At 44.3% G+C, this 15360-nt stretch overlaps 1 protein-coding gene and 1 long non-coding RNA gene across 2 annotated transcripts in view; one reads left to right on the plus strand and one right to left on the minus strand.

Moving 5' to 3' along the window:
• LOC123651190 overlaps nucleotides 1-8388 on the plus strand; it is a 17830-nt gene extending 9442 nt beyond the window's left edge. Inside the window, exon 3 of the long non-coding RNA XR_006739726.1 lies at nucleotides 7684-8388. This is a non-coding gene — a long non-coding RNA (uncharacterized LOC123651190). The remainder of the gene's footprint in view (nucleotides 1-7683) is intronic.
• The window catches only part of NDUFS4 (NADH:ubiquinone oxidoreductase subunit S4), a 52303-nt gene continuing 43802 nt past the window's right edge, over nucleotides 6860-15360 (minus strand). Inside the window, exons 3-5 of the mRNA XM_036410452.1 lie at nucleotides 14220-14392; nucleotides 11521-11594; nucleotides 6860-7069 (exon numbers count right to left, since the gene is read on the minus strand). Coding sequence (XP_036266345.1) covers nucleotides 6966-7069; nucleotides 11521-11594; nucleotides 14220-14392 — 351 coding nt within the window. The 3' untranslated portion in view covers nucleotides 6860-6965. The remainder of the gene's footprint in view (nucleotides 7070-11520; nucleotides 11595-14219; nucleotides 14393-15360) is intronic.

A 15360-nucleotide genomic window follows, 5' to 3' on the forward strand; every position in this document is an offset into this window, starting at 1 on the left:
TATAATTGAACGTTTTCCTAATTACAATAAATCACATGGAAAAAACTCTACAATGTTCTTCAGGGACGTGCTTTAATTCCATTACTTAGAATTTATCTGTACCCCTACATTTCATACTTGTCCTAGTTTTAATTTTTTTTGTGTGTGCTAATCCTCACCCGAGGGTATTTTTCCATTGATTTTTTTTTTTTTTTTTTTTAAGAGAGAATGGAAGGGAGAGACAAAGAGAAACATAGATGTGAGAGAGAGCCATCGATTGGTTGCTTCCTGCATGCACCTGGACCAGGGTCAAGGAACCTGCAACCAAGGTCCATGCCCTTGGGAAGAATCGAACCCAGGACCCTTCAGTCCACAGGCTGACACCCTATCCACTGAGCCAAACTGGGAAGGACCACACTCATTCTATTTCACTCTGCTTCTTCCCATGCGGACAGATGCAGAGCAAAGCGTCATTGTAACTAGCGGTCCTTGAAACAAGTGGCCCCTGAGACCCTTTCAAGAAATCGATAAGATCAAAACCCTTTTCATATGGAAGGGGAGTGGACTGATGATTCTCGGGGAAAAGGGGAGTGGGGGGTGTGGGAAGAGACTGAACAAAAAATGCACCTATAGATGAGGACAATGGGGGGTGGGGAAAGAGCAGAGGGTGGGGTGGGAACCTGGTGGAGGGGAGCAATTGAGGGGGGGTGGGAAAGAGGAACATTTGTAATAATGTGAATAAAGATTTATTTAAAAAAAAACTCTTTTCATAGCAAAAGTAAAATGTTATTTGCTTTTTCACTGTGTTATTTGCATGATGGTTCAAAAGTGGTAGGAAATTGCTGTTTGACAAAGTGTTAAAATAGATTTCCCACATTGTGAAGCGCATTCAAATAGTTATCACAATTGGCAATTTTCTTAAACATAAGAAAAACACCTTTTGTATAATTTGTAAGTAAAATAAAATGAATTATTTTTTTAATGGAGAGAAAAATCACTGGTGTATGAACATCAGTGAAAGCAGTAGCAACAAACATGCCAGAAGGTACTGCCATTTCCATGCACAGTAAAAAAACTAGCCAATCGATTTGCTCAGAGATGCCGTCGATGGCTTTATTGGAACACTAGCTCCGAGTACGGCCTTTGATATGGTGTGTGATGAAATCAGAAACACATTTGGGAGGGCTGCCTCCAGGGAAGTGCCAGCTGTGAGTTGTTTGCTAAACTAGCCAGTTTTTTTTTCCCCTCAGAGAAACAATTTTCACTTGGAAGAAAAATTGGCAGATAAACTATGGTTACTTAGACTGGGATATTTGGCAAACCCTTTCTCAAAAGTGAATGAAGTGAACTTACCCCTTAAAGGAAGGATACCACTAGAATATTTTATCCGAAGACACTCTGAGCTTTCAAGTGAAAATGTGAATTTTGGAAAACTTGTCTAATGCTATATAAGGCTTATTAGTTTCCCAATTCCTAAAAGATGTTTTTAATTTGATTGGCATTGCTATTGATAAATGTAATTTGGGGGGATATTACATAATGTAGCATGTTAACATTTGGAAAACTGGCATAATTCTGTGAACCAATATAGAAATGGTCAACATATGGTGTTATAAACTCATGCATGCGTAAAAGATTCAAAGTACAAGATAAATAAATGGATTTTAATGCAACAGAAAAGTTCATTGATAGGGTTTCTAACCTCGCATTGCAACTAACCTTTAAGAAAATGTCATATGACCAATCACAATTATTTGAAAATGCTATTAGAAATATATTTTCCTTTTCCAACTACTTATCTGTACAAGGCTAGATTTTCTTTATGTACTTCAATCAAAATGACATATTATTAAAGGGAATCCTTGTGCAGTGTTGGAGGGAATGTAAATTGGTGTATCACTATGGAAAAGTGTGGAGGTTCTTCGAAAAATTAAAAATAGCCGAAACCGTTTTGGCTCAGTGGTAGAGCGTCGGCCTGCGGACTGAAAGGTCCCAGGTTGGATTCCGGTCAAGGGCATGTACATTGGCTGTGAGCACATCCCCGGTAGGGAGTGTGCAAGAGGCAGCTGGTAAATGTTTCTCTCTCAGTGATGTTTCTAGCTCTCTATCACTCTCTCTTCCTCTCTGTAAAAAAATCAATAAAATATATTTTTTTAAAAAGAAAAAGAAAAATTAAAAATAGATCAAGCAATCCCACTCCTGGATATTTATCCGAAGGAAATGAAAACACTAATTCGAAAAGATATATTCAGCCCCATATTCATTGCATCATTATTTACAACAGTCTAGACATGGAAATAAGTGTCCATCAATGGATGAATTAAAGAAAATGTGGCATATATATAATTATTCATCCATAAAAAAGGATATCTTGCCATCGTGACAACATAGGTGGATCTATAAAACAGTTTACTGTGTTACGCATCTAGCTTTATTCAATTTTCATTTCTGATATCCTAGTAACCTTGACGAGCAATGGAAAAAGAATGTGATCTTTGTGCTTAAAGATAACCTTTTTGTTTAAAGAATCCTTTATTGGCCTTCTCTGTTCCTTACTTACATCTCTTATTTTCTTGCCACTGTATTCATTACCATATCTTTAATTATTACCAAACCGCCAATGTTCTTGGCCCACAGGCTGGGTTCCAGACCATTTCCAATGGTCTGCTATGAATTTTCGGCTGGGTAGCTCACTGGCATCTTGCATTCAATATAACTAAGAATGAATTCATCTTCCCATGCATGGATTTATAAACAGAAAACCAAATCACACCAGAAAATGAATGCTTAATCAAATAAGGTATGTTAAGAATTTTGTGTTTTGTTTTACACAATAATGTAAACTAGAGAAGTATCATTTTTTTTTGGTTTTTACAAATGTCAATTTTGAGTAATATTTCTTTCCATCATTTCATCACTTTCCTTGTTCCACGTGGACCATCCTAGTCATGGTGAAAAATGCCTGCAGGAATGGAAAATCTGACACTATCTATACTAGAAAAAGGGTAATATGCTAATTAGATCGGACATCTGATGTCCTTCTGGTGGTGGGGGCCAAGGCAGAGGCAGTTAGGAGTGATCAGGCTGGTAGGGGAAGGCAGTTTGGGACAATTAGGCCAGCAGGGGAGGTCAGTTAGGGACAATCAGGCTGGCAGACAAAGGTGGTTAAGGGCGATCCTGCCGGTGAGCGGGGGTGCCAGAACAAGGCAGGGCACCGGCACTGCCATCGGGGTGAGCCTGTGGCGGTCACTGAAAATTCTTTGCTTCCACATGCCCAGGTCCCGTCTGGTACTAGTGCCTGTTGCCAGTGCTGACCTCACTTGCACCTGCTGCCAGTGTCTGGCGCCCCTAAGAGCTTCTCCAACTCCCCCTGCTCCTGAGGGACAACCGGAGCAGTAGCCAGCCCTCACACCCACCGACAGCACCAGCCCCACTTGCACCTGCTGCTGGCTTGGGCCCCAATTGCTCCATCAGGGATTAGTGGCGGAGCAGGGCTGCTGGCAGACAGGGGAGGGGAGAAGTAGAGGCTGCGGTGGGAGGAGCCGGGCCAGGGCACGGAGGATGGGCTGAGGCTGGCCTCCTGGCCAACAGTTCCTTTCAAGGTGCATAAATTCGTGCACTAGGCCTCTAGTTATAAACAACATTGTATAGAACATAAGGGTGTATGTATCTTTTCAAATTAGTGTTTTGGATTTCTTCAGATAAATACCAACAAGTGGAATTGCTGAGTCATACAATTTTGAGGAACCCCCATCCTGGCTACACCACTTAATCCCAACAGTGCACAAGGGTGAGGTGTCTTTTCCCCACAGCTTCACCAATACTTGTTTTCTGATTTATGATAGCCATTCTGACAGGTGTGAGATGATTTCTCATTGTGGTTTTTACATTTCCCTGGTGATTAGCCATGTTGAACATCCCTTTGTGCCAACTGTCCATCTGCATGTACTCTGTGGAGAAATGTCCATTCAGGACCTGCACCCACTTTTATTCAGATTTTTTTTTTGTGTGTGTGTTATGTTGTATGAATTCCTTGTATATAACAGAAATTTACCCCTATCAAATGTATCACTGGAAAACTCTCTTCCACCATTCAGAAGGCTTTGTTTTGTTGGTTTCCTTTGCTGTGCAAAAACTGTCTTGTTTTACTTAGTCCCATTTATTTTTCTTTTGTTTCCCTTGCCCAAGGAAACATATCCAAAACAATATTACTAGGAGCGACGTTGAAGAGTTTACTGCCTGTTTTTCTTACAGGGGGTTTATGATTTCAAGTCTTACATTTAAATCTTCCATCCATTTTGAGTTTATCTTTTATATTGCACAATGAAAATGTATAGTTACATTTTGTTTGCATGTATCTGTCCACTTTCCCAACACCATTTATTGAAGAGACTGCCTTTATCCCACTGTATATTTGTGTCTCTTTTGTTACAGAGTTTATTTCTGGATACTCTATTCTGTTTTGTTCATCTACAATGTCTGTATTTATGCCAGTACCATACTGTTTTGGTCTCTACAGCCTTTTTGATATCAATATACCTACAATATTGTTCTTTCCCAAGATGGTTTTGAAGATTTGGGTATTTGTGGTTCCATGTACATTTTAGGATTACTTGTTACATTTCTGTGAAAAATGCCATTGGCATTTTGAAAGGGATTGCATTGAATCTTTAGATTGCTTTTAGTATGGACATTTAAAAATGTTAATTCTCCCTATCCATGAGATGGTATATCTTTCCATTTATTTGTATCTTCTTCAATATCTTAGTTTTCTGAGTACATGTTTCTAGTGGTTAAATTTATTCTTAGGTATTTTATTCTTTTTGATGCAAATGTAAATGGGATTGTCTTAATTCCTCTTTTGGATAGTTTATTAGAGTATAAAATGCAACCAATTTCTGAGTATTAATTTTTCATCCTTCTACTTTACTAAATTCATTTATCAGTTCTAATAGTTTTCCTTTAGGGTTCTATGTTGTATCATATCATTGGCAAATAATGACAGTTTTACTTCCATTTCAATTCAAATATTGTTTTTCTTCTCTGATTGCTGTTCCTAAGACTTCCACAGTATGTTGAATAAGCGTGATGAAAGAGGACATCTAGTTTTGTTCCTGATTATAAAAAAATAAAAAAACAACTTTCGGTTTTTAACTGTTGAGTATGTTAGCTGTGGGTCTGACATATACAATCTTTATTATGTTGAGGTATGTTCCCCGTATTTCTACTTTAATGAGAGTTAATAACCAATTGATGGACTTTGTCAAATGCATTTTCTATATCCATTGATATTTTTATTCTTCATTAGTTATGTGTAGCACATTAATTGACTTGCAGATAGTATACCAACCCTCCATAACAGGAAAAAAATCCCACTTGATCATGGTGTATTATCTTTTTAATGTCTTGCTGGATCTGGTTTGCTAATATGTTGCCGAAGATTGGTGTATTCATGTTCATCAAGGATGTTGTCCCATAATTTTCTTTCTTGTAGTGTCTTTGTCTGGTTTAGGTATGAGGGTAATGCTGGCCTCATATAATGAGTGTTGGAGCCTTCCCTTCTCTTCGCTGTTCTGACATTTTTAAAGGTTAGTAAGAATTAATCTTCAAATGTTGGCAAAATTCACCTGGGAAGCCATCCATCTGGTTCAGGGCTTTTATTTGTTGGAAGTGTCTGAATCCTGTTTCAATTTCATTAGTAATTATTGGTCTGTTCATACTTTGTTTCTTCCAGAGTCAGCCTTGGAAGATTGTATGTTTCCAGGAATTGATCCATTTCTTCCAGGTTGTCCAACTTGTCTGCATTTATTTTTTCATAGTATTTCCTGATAATCCTTTTTGTTTCTGTGATGTCAGTTGTCTCTTATCTTTGAGTTCCATGTGCACTTGGGAAAAATAAGTCTATTTGGTTTAACATGTCACTTTAGGCTCCTGTTTCCTTGTTAATTTTCTGCCTGGGTGATGTATCCATTGATGTCCATGAGGAGTTGAAGTCCCTCACTGTGACTCTACTACTGTTGATCTCTTCATGCCCATCAATATTTGCTTTTTACGTTTAGGTGCTCCTATGCTGGGTGCATAGATGTTACAAGAGTTGTATCTTCATGTTGGATTGACCCCTTTATTATTATGAAATGCCATTCTTGGTCTCTTGTGATAGACACTGCCTTAAAGTCTACTTTGTCCGATAGAAAGAACTATTGCTACCACAGCTTTGTTTTAGTTTACAGTTGCATGAATATCTTCTCCATACCTTCACTTTCAGTCTGTGTGCCTTTCAATCTCAAGTGACTTTCTTGTAGGCAGCATGTGTATGGGTCTTTTAATAATTTAGCCACCCTGTCTTTCTATTGAAGCATTTAGTCCATTTATATTTAAAGTAATTATTGATACGTAGTTATTTCCATTTTATAAACTATTTTCTAATTGTTTTTATAGTTTTTCTCTGTTCTTATTTTCTCTCACATTGATGACTTAGTTTCATGTTTGGATTCCTTTCTTTTTCTTTCTTATGTGTCTCTTGTAGATTGATTCAGGTTCAAAGCAGCTTAGAGAATATAAAGTTCTAGTTAAGGAGAACTCCAATAGTAACATTTGGATTTAGGTTTATGAGATTGTAATGTATTCATGAATTTCTCTACCCACGATAAAATAAAAGTTTTCTAAGACAGCACTTTAACAATGATGGCTGGTAGTTCCTAAATACCATTAACTTGATAATGGCTATAAAAAGCAAGTGCAAAACCTCAATGTTGCAGCTAATTTCAAGCACTCCTTTTTAGCAGACTTTAAGTGCTGATAATCATCTCAATCTCTTACATTAAAAAATTATAACTCGTTCCATTTGAGATTAAAAATGAACACCACAATCTGCATCTGTAGCTTACAGGGAAACTTTATTAGCAGAGCAAGAGGTGCGCCGTGCATGGACTATGAACACTGCACAGCTGCCTTCATTCTTGGCCACGCAGGACAGCCAGGCCCATCTACTTTGTGGACACTCTTGTTCTTTTGTTCCAGGAAAAGTTTGCGCCGTAAGACTTGGACTTGGGTTTCGGAACCTTCCTCTCTTCAACGTCATAGCTCCATCCTAGAAAACAAAAAACAGACTCACAGGAACAGAATTAAGCAGCATGCCTGAAGAACACAGTGAGCAGAAGCTAATGCTCATAAATTCAAGGTCATTTATCATCAGGAGTACATGTCAACACATCTGAAATATAAATACCTGCTTAGCAATTTGTTCCTGTGACAACAGGATTCAAAATATTGTCTGAGGATGACTTACCATGTCTAAATTAAAGGTGTAACCCAGAACTCAATTTCTCCCTGCTCGAGATTCTTTTCTTCCAATGCTGTGTGAGAGAACCTGTGCCCTCTGGCCCAGTCTGCCTCCCAACACACATGTTCCTGCCCCTTAAAGCGCTGCCAAAGGAACTGAAGGATGGGAGGGTGCGGACATATTTAGGGGCAGGTATTATATGCAAAACTTACCCGACAGTCCCTTTGACAGTCCCTGTATGGGGTAGACAGCTAACAGCCTGCCCAGCCCCAGGGAGAAGGACTGTTTTTACTGATGAGAAGGCGGACCCCGCTCTGTGCCTGCTCTGTTCCTGAGCCAGAGGGCCTGAGCCATGTCCCTGCTGGGAGAGGCAGACTGGTTCACAGAGCCACTGGCGCGGTGTTCTCCTAGGGCGACGGGAGCTGTGGCCGGCCTACAGCTGCTGCTGATGGTGACAACAGCACACACAAATGCCACTCCAGGCCTGGGGGTGGGGTGAGTGCCCGGACAAGCGGAGACACACGGAGACCTGCCTTCTCCGCAGGCCACTCCACAGCCTCCGTGAGGATGGGCGGGAGGGCGTTCCCTCCGTTTTCCTGGGAAAACACTGTGTGCCCAGCGCTGCCCAGGGCATGAGGGTGACCAAGAACAACTGCCATTGAGACAAACTCAGGCCATCGTCTCCTGTGGCTCCCCTGAGCTCTGGCAGGACCTGACGGAGGGAGTCCTGCCCGTGCCTGGCTGGACAAGTGTGCTGTCCCGCACGCTGCACAGCACAGCCCTTCCCAGGCTGCACCCTCAGCACCGGGGAACATCCCGGCTTCTGAGCGAGCAGTGGGCTCAGCCAACAAGACAGACAACCGTAAGAGCCGCCGCACAGACGGCATGCTTGTACTAAAAGGGATGCTACACAGACTCTACTGACCTCTCCTACTTCCCATTTGAAATTTGCTCTTAAAAAGACAGAACATCCTGGCTGGCTTGACTCAGTGGATAGAGCACCGGCCAGCGGATTGAAAGGCCTTGGGTTTGAATCCAATCAAGGGCACATACCCAGTTGCAGGCTTGATCCCCAGTAGGGGGCGTGCAAGAGGCAACCAGTCAATGATTCTCTCATCATTGATGTCTCTCCCTCTCTCTTCCTCTTACTTAAATCAATAAAAAAAAGGTTTTTTTTTGTTTTGTTTTGTTTTTTTAAAGAAAAAACAATACAGTGTGCATGAAATACAGGCAGAAATCTAAGAATGGAAATTTCTTTGTGAAATGTTTCCATTCTGTGAGAATTTCTCTTCTTCCCTAAAACAAGGGTGTTTAACAGAAATAACTGGATTTGGTTTTCTGAGGGGGCTGTGGGAGAGGGAGCATCTAGGCTCGGAAGCGGCTCCTCCAGACCTCAGCGCGGCTCCCGCCTGTGTGCTGCTCCGGGCCCCGCACACCGGCCTTGGCCCAGCTGGCAGCGGGTCATGCCACATCCTGGCCGCACCGGCGGGCGGAGCTCCGGGCGCCGCTGCCACCGCACCTGGGACAGCAGCCAGACACAGACGCACCCTCAGCCCTGGCAGCGCTCCGGATGCCCGGAGTGTAAGCCCTCCCATCAGAGCGCTCCTGGCACAGGCCCTCGGGAGCGCAAGGCGGCCTGAGCCCAAACTGCTCCCGGAGCGTGCCAAGCACTGCCGGCCCCCAGCCGAGGCGGGCATATCCTACCCCCTACGACAGCTATGTGCGGTGTATTCTTCCCAAATGCCAACAACCACCTCTGAGTAAACCAGACCACAGTGAACTTGTGAGTCCCAGGTCTGAGGCAGGAGACAGAAGAGGAAAACTAATTCCAATCATCTTCATTTAGCGCCCACGCTGTATTTGGTTCAGGACACAAACACACAGCAACATCCATCAGTGCTTCCACTACGTGTGAACTACGTCACCTCTGGCGACCCTGGCCCAGGCCCGCGGAACCCCAAACCTGACATTAGTTCAGAAGTGAGCAGTTCAATCGTTTTTCCTGCCGCCCATTTGGGTACAACGCAGGAACCACTGCCTCATCTGGCACAAGCTGGCAGACCCGGCCCCGCTGCTAACAGGCGGGGGCAGGAGAGCAGAGACTCTGGGAACCAAGCAAGCTGTGTGGGCACCAGGGAGGGTCCAAGACTGCCCGCCAGGCTGGGCGCCCACATATGCTCGGGAGAAACAGCATCAACTTGAACCGTCATTTAAGAGAGAAAGCAGAGAACACCACTTTTTTCAGGAATTTCACTTTAAAATTTCTTTGGGGTGGCAGAGGGTGAGGTCCAGAATAATTTGAACATATCGTAGATCTTCTCCTTAGAAAATACGACGGAGGAGAAATGTGTGTTTCTGTATTCACTGGCAAAACCATTTTTCCCCATGAAACGATGTGAAATGACGTACATGAGCTGGCCGCAGACTGTGCTGGGAAGAAGGTCCTGGGTAGATGGTGCCTCCCAGAACACCACGCACTGCCCACGGCACACTAGTGGCCCCGGCCCTCTTCACTTCCTGGGGCTGCTGTGCGGCTCTCTCGGTTGTAGGGATGAGGAATCCTCCTTATCTGCAGAGCGGGTATTTGTGACTTCCCCTTCTCACCAGAACTGGTGTGCAAGCCCAACACTGACCACGCTCCATGGTCCCCAGGCATGCAGACCGCAGTGATAAGTGTGTCACCCACACACGCGCCCAGCCGAGATCAAGCAAGGTCGTGCTCTGCCTGTGTTCCACCCTCACGCTGCAGACAGTGTCCTCGGCAGGGCCTTCTCCGCGCTGCCTGCGGGCACAGGGCTGTTAAACGGCCAGATGGGCCTGAGTGACATGCTGCTGGCCACGAGCTCAATGTCTATGAATCAACAAGACTCTCTTAAACAGACACACATGCAAACGATGCATTGATTGTTTGACAAAATATTGTGATCCGAGGCTCTGGGGCACGGAAGCCTGGATTTTCGCAGGAGCAGCGTTCCGGCGTTCGCTAATGGAGTGTTTATGGTGACGTACAGAATACAGACATTGTGAGTAACAGGAATTAACTGTCTGATAGACGTGCGGATTCTGTGCTGTCTGAGAAAGCAGCTGAGTTTTCATTCTTTAAGGCTACAGAAATCCGAGTGCGGACTGCTCCTTTGAACTGCCTACAGCATCTGTCTGGCCGCCTCGTTCATGAGTGAAATAAATTCTTCAGCACATGCTCATTTCTGTCTGTGCTAGAGCCGGGCTTTATCTCGGAAACATTCCTTTCACCAGGGTGGGCGGGTGAGAGGCCTCGTGGTCTCGGGCAGAGCCAGGTGGCCCTCACGGTGCGGGCCTCCTGTAGGCCCAGGCCCGGCCTCTCCAGCTCCTCAGCTGACTGTTTTCCTAACTTCAATTGTGCTCTCTGCTACTCTTGGGAATTGATTTACAGTCTGATCATTTGATGATTCTTTTCAATAGATTATGGCAGGCGTCCTCAAACTTTTTAAAGTGGGGGCCAGATCACGGTCCCTCAGAGAGCTGGAGGGCCGGACTATATGAATTACTAATTCCTACTGTAACACCTCAGCTGCGCTCACTGCCCAAAAAACCTGGCGGGCCGGATCAGACTCCTCTGCGGGCCGCATGTGGCCCGCGGGCCGTAGTTTGAAGACCCCTAGATTATGGTTTTAGAGACTCATTTTCTGTTAGGTGAGAAAACTCCCCAGAACATCTGGTTGTTCAACTTTTCTGCCTCTCTGAGCTCCAATAAGGGAAGAATTTGTATCACTGAGAGAGAGCAGTTCTGCAGCATGGCCCTGGTCTCATCCGCGCATTCACTAATGTGATCAAGAGGAAATATGGCAATAACTGCTTTAGAATAACTGAAGAGCTATTAGGTGGAAGAGGAGACAAGGATTCTGGCTCAAAGTAAGAAAGGAAATAACAAAGAGGCGTCGAACCAGCAAGGCTCAGTTAGAACGTGACGTCAGACGTCAGGGTTTTGCAGAGGGACTCGCACACAGGGCAGGTGTTGGATGGCAGCCTGTTCCCTGCCTCTGCTGCAGACAGAGCCGATGGGCTTGCCCATGTTTTGTGGGCATTCCGTGTTAGATTTTTTTTTTTTTTTGGAAGGGGGGGTCCTCCTGTAACATTCTTAAAACCAGTGGATTAGATAACATTGAAAATTTTATTTCTATTCAAATTCTATATCCCTGCCTGATTCTGATTAATGTTAAGAACATAAACTCCTATCTTCCTTTTGTTGTTGAAGTCAAACAAAAGCAGACCAAACATACCATTTTTCTCTGCGAAGGCCATTGCATCTTCTTTGGTACTGAAGGTCAGAACCATGTTGGACAAAGGATCAGCCCTGAAAGAAACAATTTTTTCCCCCCAGGATTTAACATTAGATTTTGGCTAAAAACAATTAATACTTAAAGTAAAATGTTTAGAACATAAACAATTGCTATAATATCAATAAGTACAGTCTAAAGGAGACTGTATATTCTGAAGGGGACCAAAGGTTCTGCCACCCCGGAATCCGAGCCTTTTGGGGTGCTGATTTTAAGCTGCTCCTATAAAACACAGCGCAGACGGAGCTCTGCCCTTCCTTCCTGCACAGGAGAGGCAGACGGAGGCCTGCTCCCGGAGGAAGTCTTGGATGTCTGCATCCGACTAAACCAACCGAGGATGGTGGGTGGGAGGCACAGGCAGGCCTGGGAGCTGATCACAGCGTCCCAGCTCTGGGTTACCTGGCAGGGATTTGCCTGCCGTGTCTGTTTCACTCTTCCTCAATTACCTGTAAGTCACTCATTTTGACTTTTGAATCTAAGATTCTGTCACCCCTTTTCTCATTTTCCAAAATGACATGGACACCCCAAACTGGCATTATCAGTAAGTCAAAGGTTCACCAAAAGACATATACAAGAATCTTCATCTTAGCATTATGCATAATAGCCCCACCAAAAGCTAACCAAATGTTATTAGTAAACAGTGCAATGTTTACTAATGATGAATTTTGCATAGAGATGAACACATTAAAATCTCATGTGACTTAACAAAAGATAATCATAGCATTTCAACCATTGGGTATGGACAAAGTTGTCCCTTATAAATTTCTTTAGTCTCTACAAACATGTGACTTACAACAACACTCCATATATTATTCCATGAAATATAAAATCTAAAGATACAAAATACCTAATATTGTGCCTATATTTCATTTTGCCAAGCAAAATGTAATTCTATTAAATTTCTTTTTAACAAGCATCCCCCAGGCACACCGCAGGAAGAAAAGCTGAATGTCTCGCTCATCTGGCTGCTTCTCTAGTAGCAGCAGCTTCTATTCAACGAGAGGCGGTCCTGCTGCTGAACATTTGGGCCACATTCCACAGCAGAGATTTAGGTCACTGATTTCACTGGGGCCACAGAATTTATGGCCACTTTTTTTCCAGCGCACCACACATTTATTTGTCACAAATCTCAGACACTTACAAGTTTCCTTCAAAATAGCCAGTACCCAATCTTATCTAGTCTTCCCCCCTTACAAAGAGAAATATATTTTATAAAGAAGTTTTAATTTAAAAGTGAAGTGTTACTAATTATTAACACTATATACCCAGTGCAACTTAAACTAATGTAAATGGCTTGGGAAGTGTGCTAACAGTGCTCACAACATCAGCCATTAAAAAAATATATATATTTTATTGATTTTTTTACAGAGAGGAAGGGAGAGGAATAGAGAGCTAGAAACATGGATGTGAGAGAAACACTGACCAGCTGCCTCCTGCATACCTCCCTACCAGGGATGTGCCCGCAACCAAGGTACATGCCCTTGACCTGAATCAAACCTGGGACCTTTCAGTCCGCAGACTGAGGCTCTATCCGCTGAGCCAAACCTGTTTTGGCATCAACAGCCATTTTTATCTAATAAAGAGTACTCTGAAAACAACTGTCTATGGTTTATTTTAATATATGAATATTAAACAGGTATCCTATATACTAGAGGTAATATGCAATTGACCACCACACCCTCACAAGATGGCTGCCTACACCCAGGCTGGCAGGGGGGTTAGTGAGGAATAACCAAACGACCGAACAGCAGGCTGTGTGGAACAACCAGGCCAGTTGGGGGAGTGGTGGTGGTGGTGGGGGAGAGCTGTGACGGGCAACCAGGCCAGCAGAAGGGGCAGCTGGAGGTGACCAGGCCAGCAGCAGGGGGGCAGTTAGGCGTGATCAGGTCGGCACGCAGAGGTAGTGAGAGGCGATCAGGCCGGGTGGGGGGAGGGCAGTTAGGGGCAACCAGGCAGGCAGGCAGGCAGGTGAGTGATTAGGAGCCAGCAGTCCAGGATTGTGAGAGGCAGTCAGATATCCCCTGAGGGGTCCCAGATTGGGAGGGTGCAGGCTGGGCTGAGGGGCCCCCCCGCCACTGTGCACGGATTTCATGCCCCGGGCCTCTAGCATCCTGCACAGGGATGGGGGCAGGGAGGGTTCCTCAGCCTGGCCTGGGCCTTCTTGTAATCCAGGACCCCTCGGGGATGTCTGACGCCGGGTTAGGCCTGACCCCGCAGGCCGCCAGGGGAGCCCAAGCCGGGCCAGCTGCCACACCGCTCGTGGTCCTCCTGCCGCCGCTGCCTGCTGCCCTGGAGGTGAGGCAGGACGGCTCCCGTCGCTGCAGCTGTGCTTGCGAGCCATGAGCCCGGCTTCCGGCTGAGCAGCGCTCCCCCTGGGAGTGCACTGATCACCGGGGGGGCTCCTGCCTTGAGCGTCTACCTCCTGGTGGTCAGTGGGCATCACAGCAACCAGCCGACAGCCGTAATGGTCACTTAGTCTTCTCTCTATACAATAGGTATGCCTACATGGCAGAACACCGTGACACCTACACAGCACTGCACAAAGCGCTGTGCACGAAGGGGTGTGAACATCAGGACGTTTAAGAGGAAATCCGCCTGGAAAAGAGCTGGGAAAGCTGCTCCAGGAAAGCCCAAGCACTCACGTGGATGCCCAGCCCATCAAAGGGTTCTCCCAGCGCTCCCTGGTGTCGAACTCCAGCCTCCACTTCTTGGTGTTGTTCACCCCGGACTGCATGTTGTTGCGCGCGGCGACGAAGATCCGGACTTTCCGGGTCTTGATGTGCTCCTCAGGGACGCCGGTTAAGGTGGTGATGTCCTACAGAACACACGCACACACTGCTGAGCGAGAGCTTTCGTGGGACCGCTCTATCAATGCCATGGACCAACGATGAGTATAAACACTCAGTGCTGCCATATGTATTGGGAAAACACAAGTGTATCTCTGACTCAACTAGTCCTTCTATCCACAGATTAAAAACACAATTCTTTAAAGTTATTTTAGCTGGCAACCAATCCTCTGCTTAACACGGTACCTTTCTACCTGCACCAATAATTAAGTATGGTTACGTTGTCAAAATTTGTGCTTGGAGGAACTATAAAAATGATCCACATAAATATTTATACAAATATGTACTTGTAATACTTGCCTACATTTAAGAAAAGTATTTTTATAGAGGATAAAATTAAAATAATGTGAGTGCAATTGGCACATACTTTTAAAGATATGAATATGTTTTAATTGTATTTTTAAAATACATTTTTATTGGTTTTTAGAGAGGAAGGGAGAGGGAGAAACATCAATGTGAGAGAGAAACAGCAAACCCTACCTTGTACACACCTGTCACCAGGGATCCTGAACCCCAGGCATGTGCCCTGACCTGGCATCAAACCAGCAACCTCTGGGGCATGGGTTGACGCTCAACCAGCTGAGTGAGCCACACCAACCAGGGTTTAGCTGACTGATCATTTTAATTGTCAAGTTCACTTCAAAGAGAAGGAATTTCCAGTACAACTACATTTAGTGGCTTCCTAAAACATATTCCTCAACTCAAAAGCTTGAAAAGGACTCAGCTCCTGGCAAGTCCTTAATATTTATTTCTGCTTTTGAATTCAGTATAGTTTTGCAATCTGTCATATTCACTTATTATTCAACATTTTGTATCTTTACATTAATGTGTGCTGTTTCCGAAGTTACAGTGTAAGCGTAAGCTGGGTGCAGAGAAACAATGTTACAAAGTTGTGGGATGAGGCTTCGTTTCCAAATGCACAGCAGCCTCTGCAGTG

The sequence above is a fragment of the Pipistrellus kuhlii genome, unplaced genomic scaffold, assembly GCF_014108245.1.
Source record: "Pipistrellus kuhlii isolate mPipKuh1 unplaced genomic scaffold, mPipKuh1.p scaffold_m20_p_4, whole genome shotgun sequence".
Lineage (NCBI taxonomy): Eukaryota > Metazoa > Chordata > Mammalia > Chiroptera > Vespertilionidae > Pipistrellus > Pipistrellus kuhlii.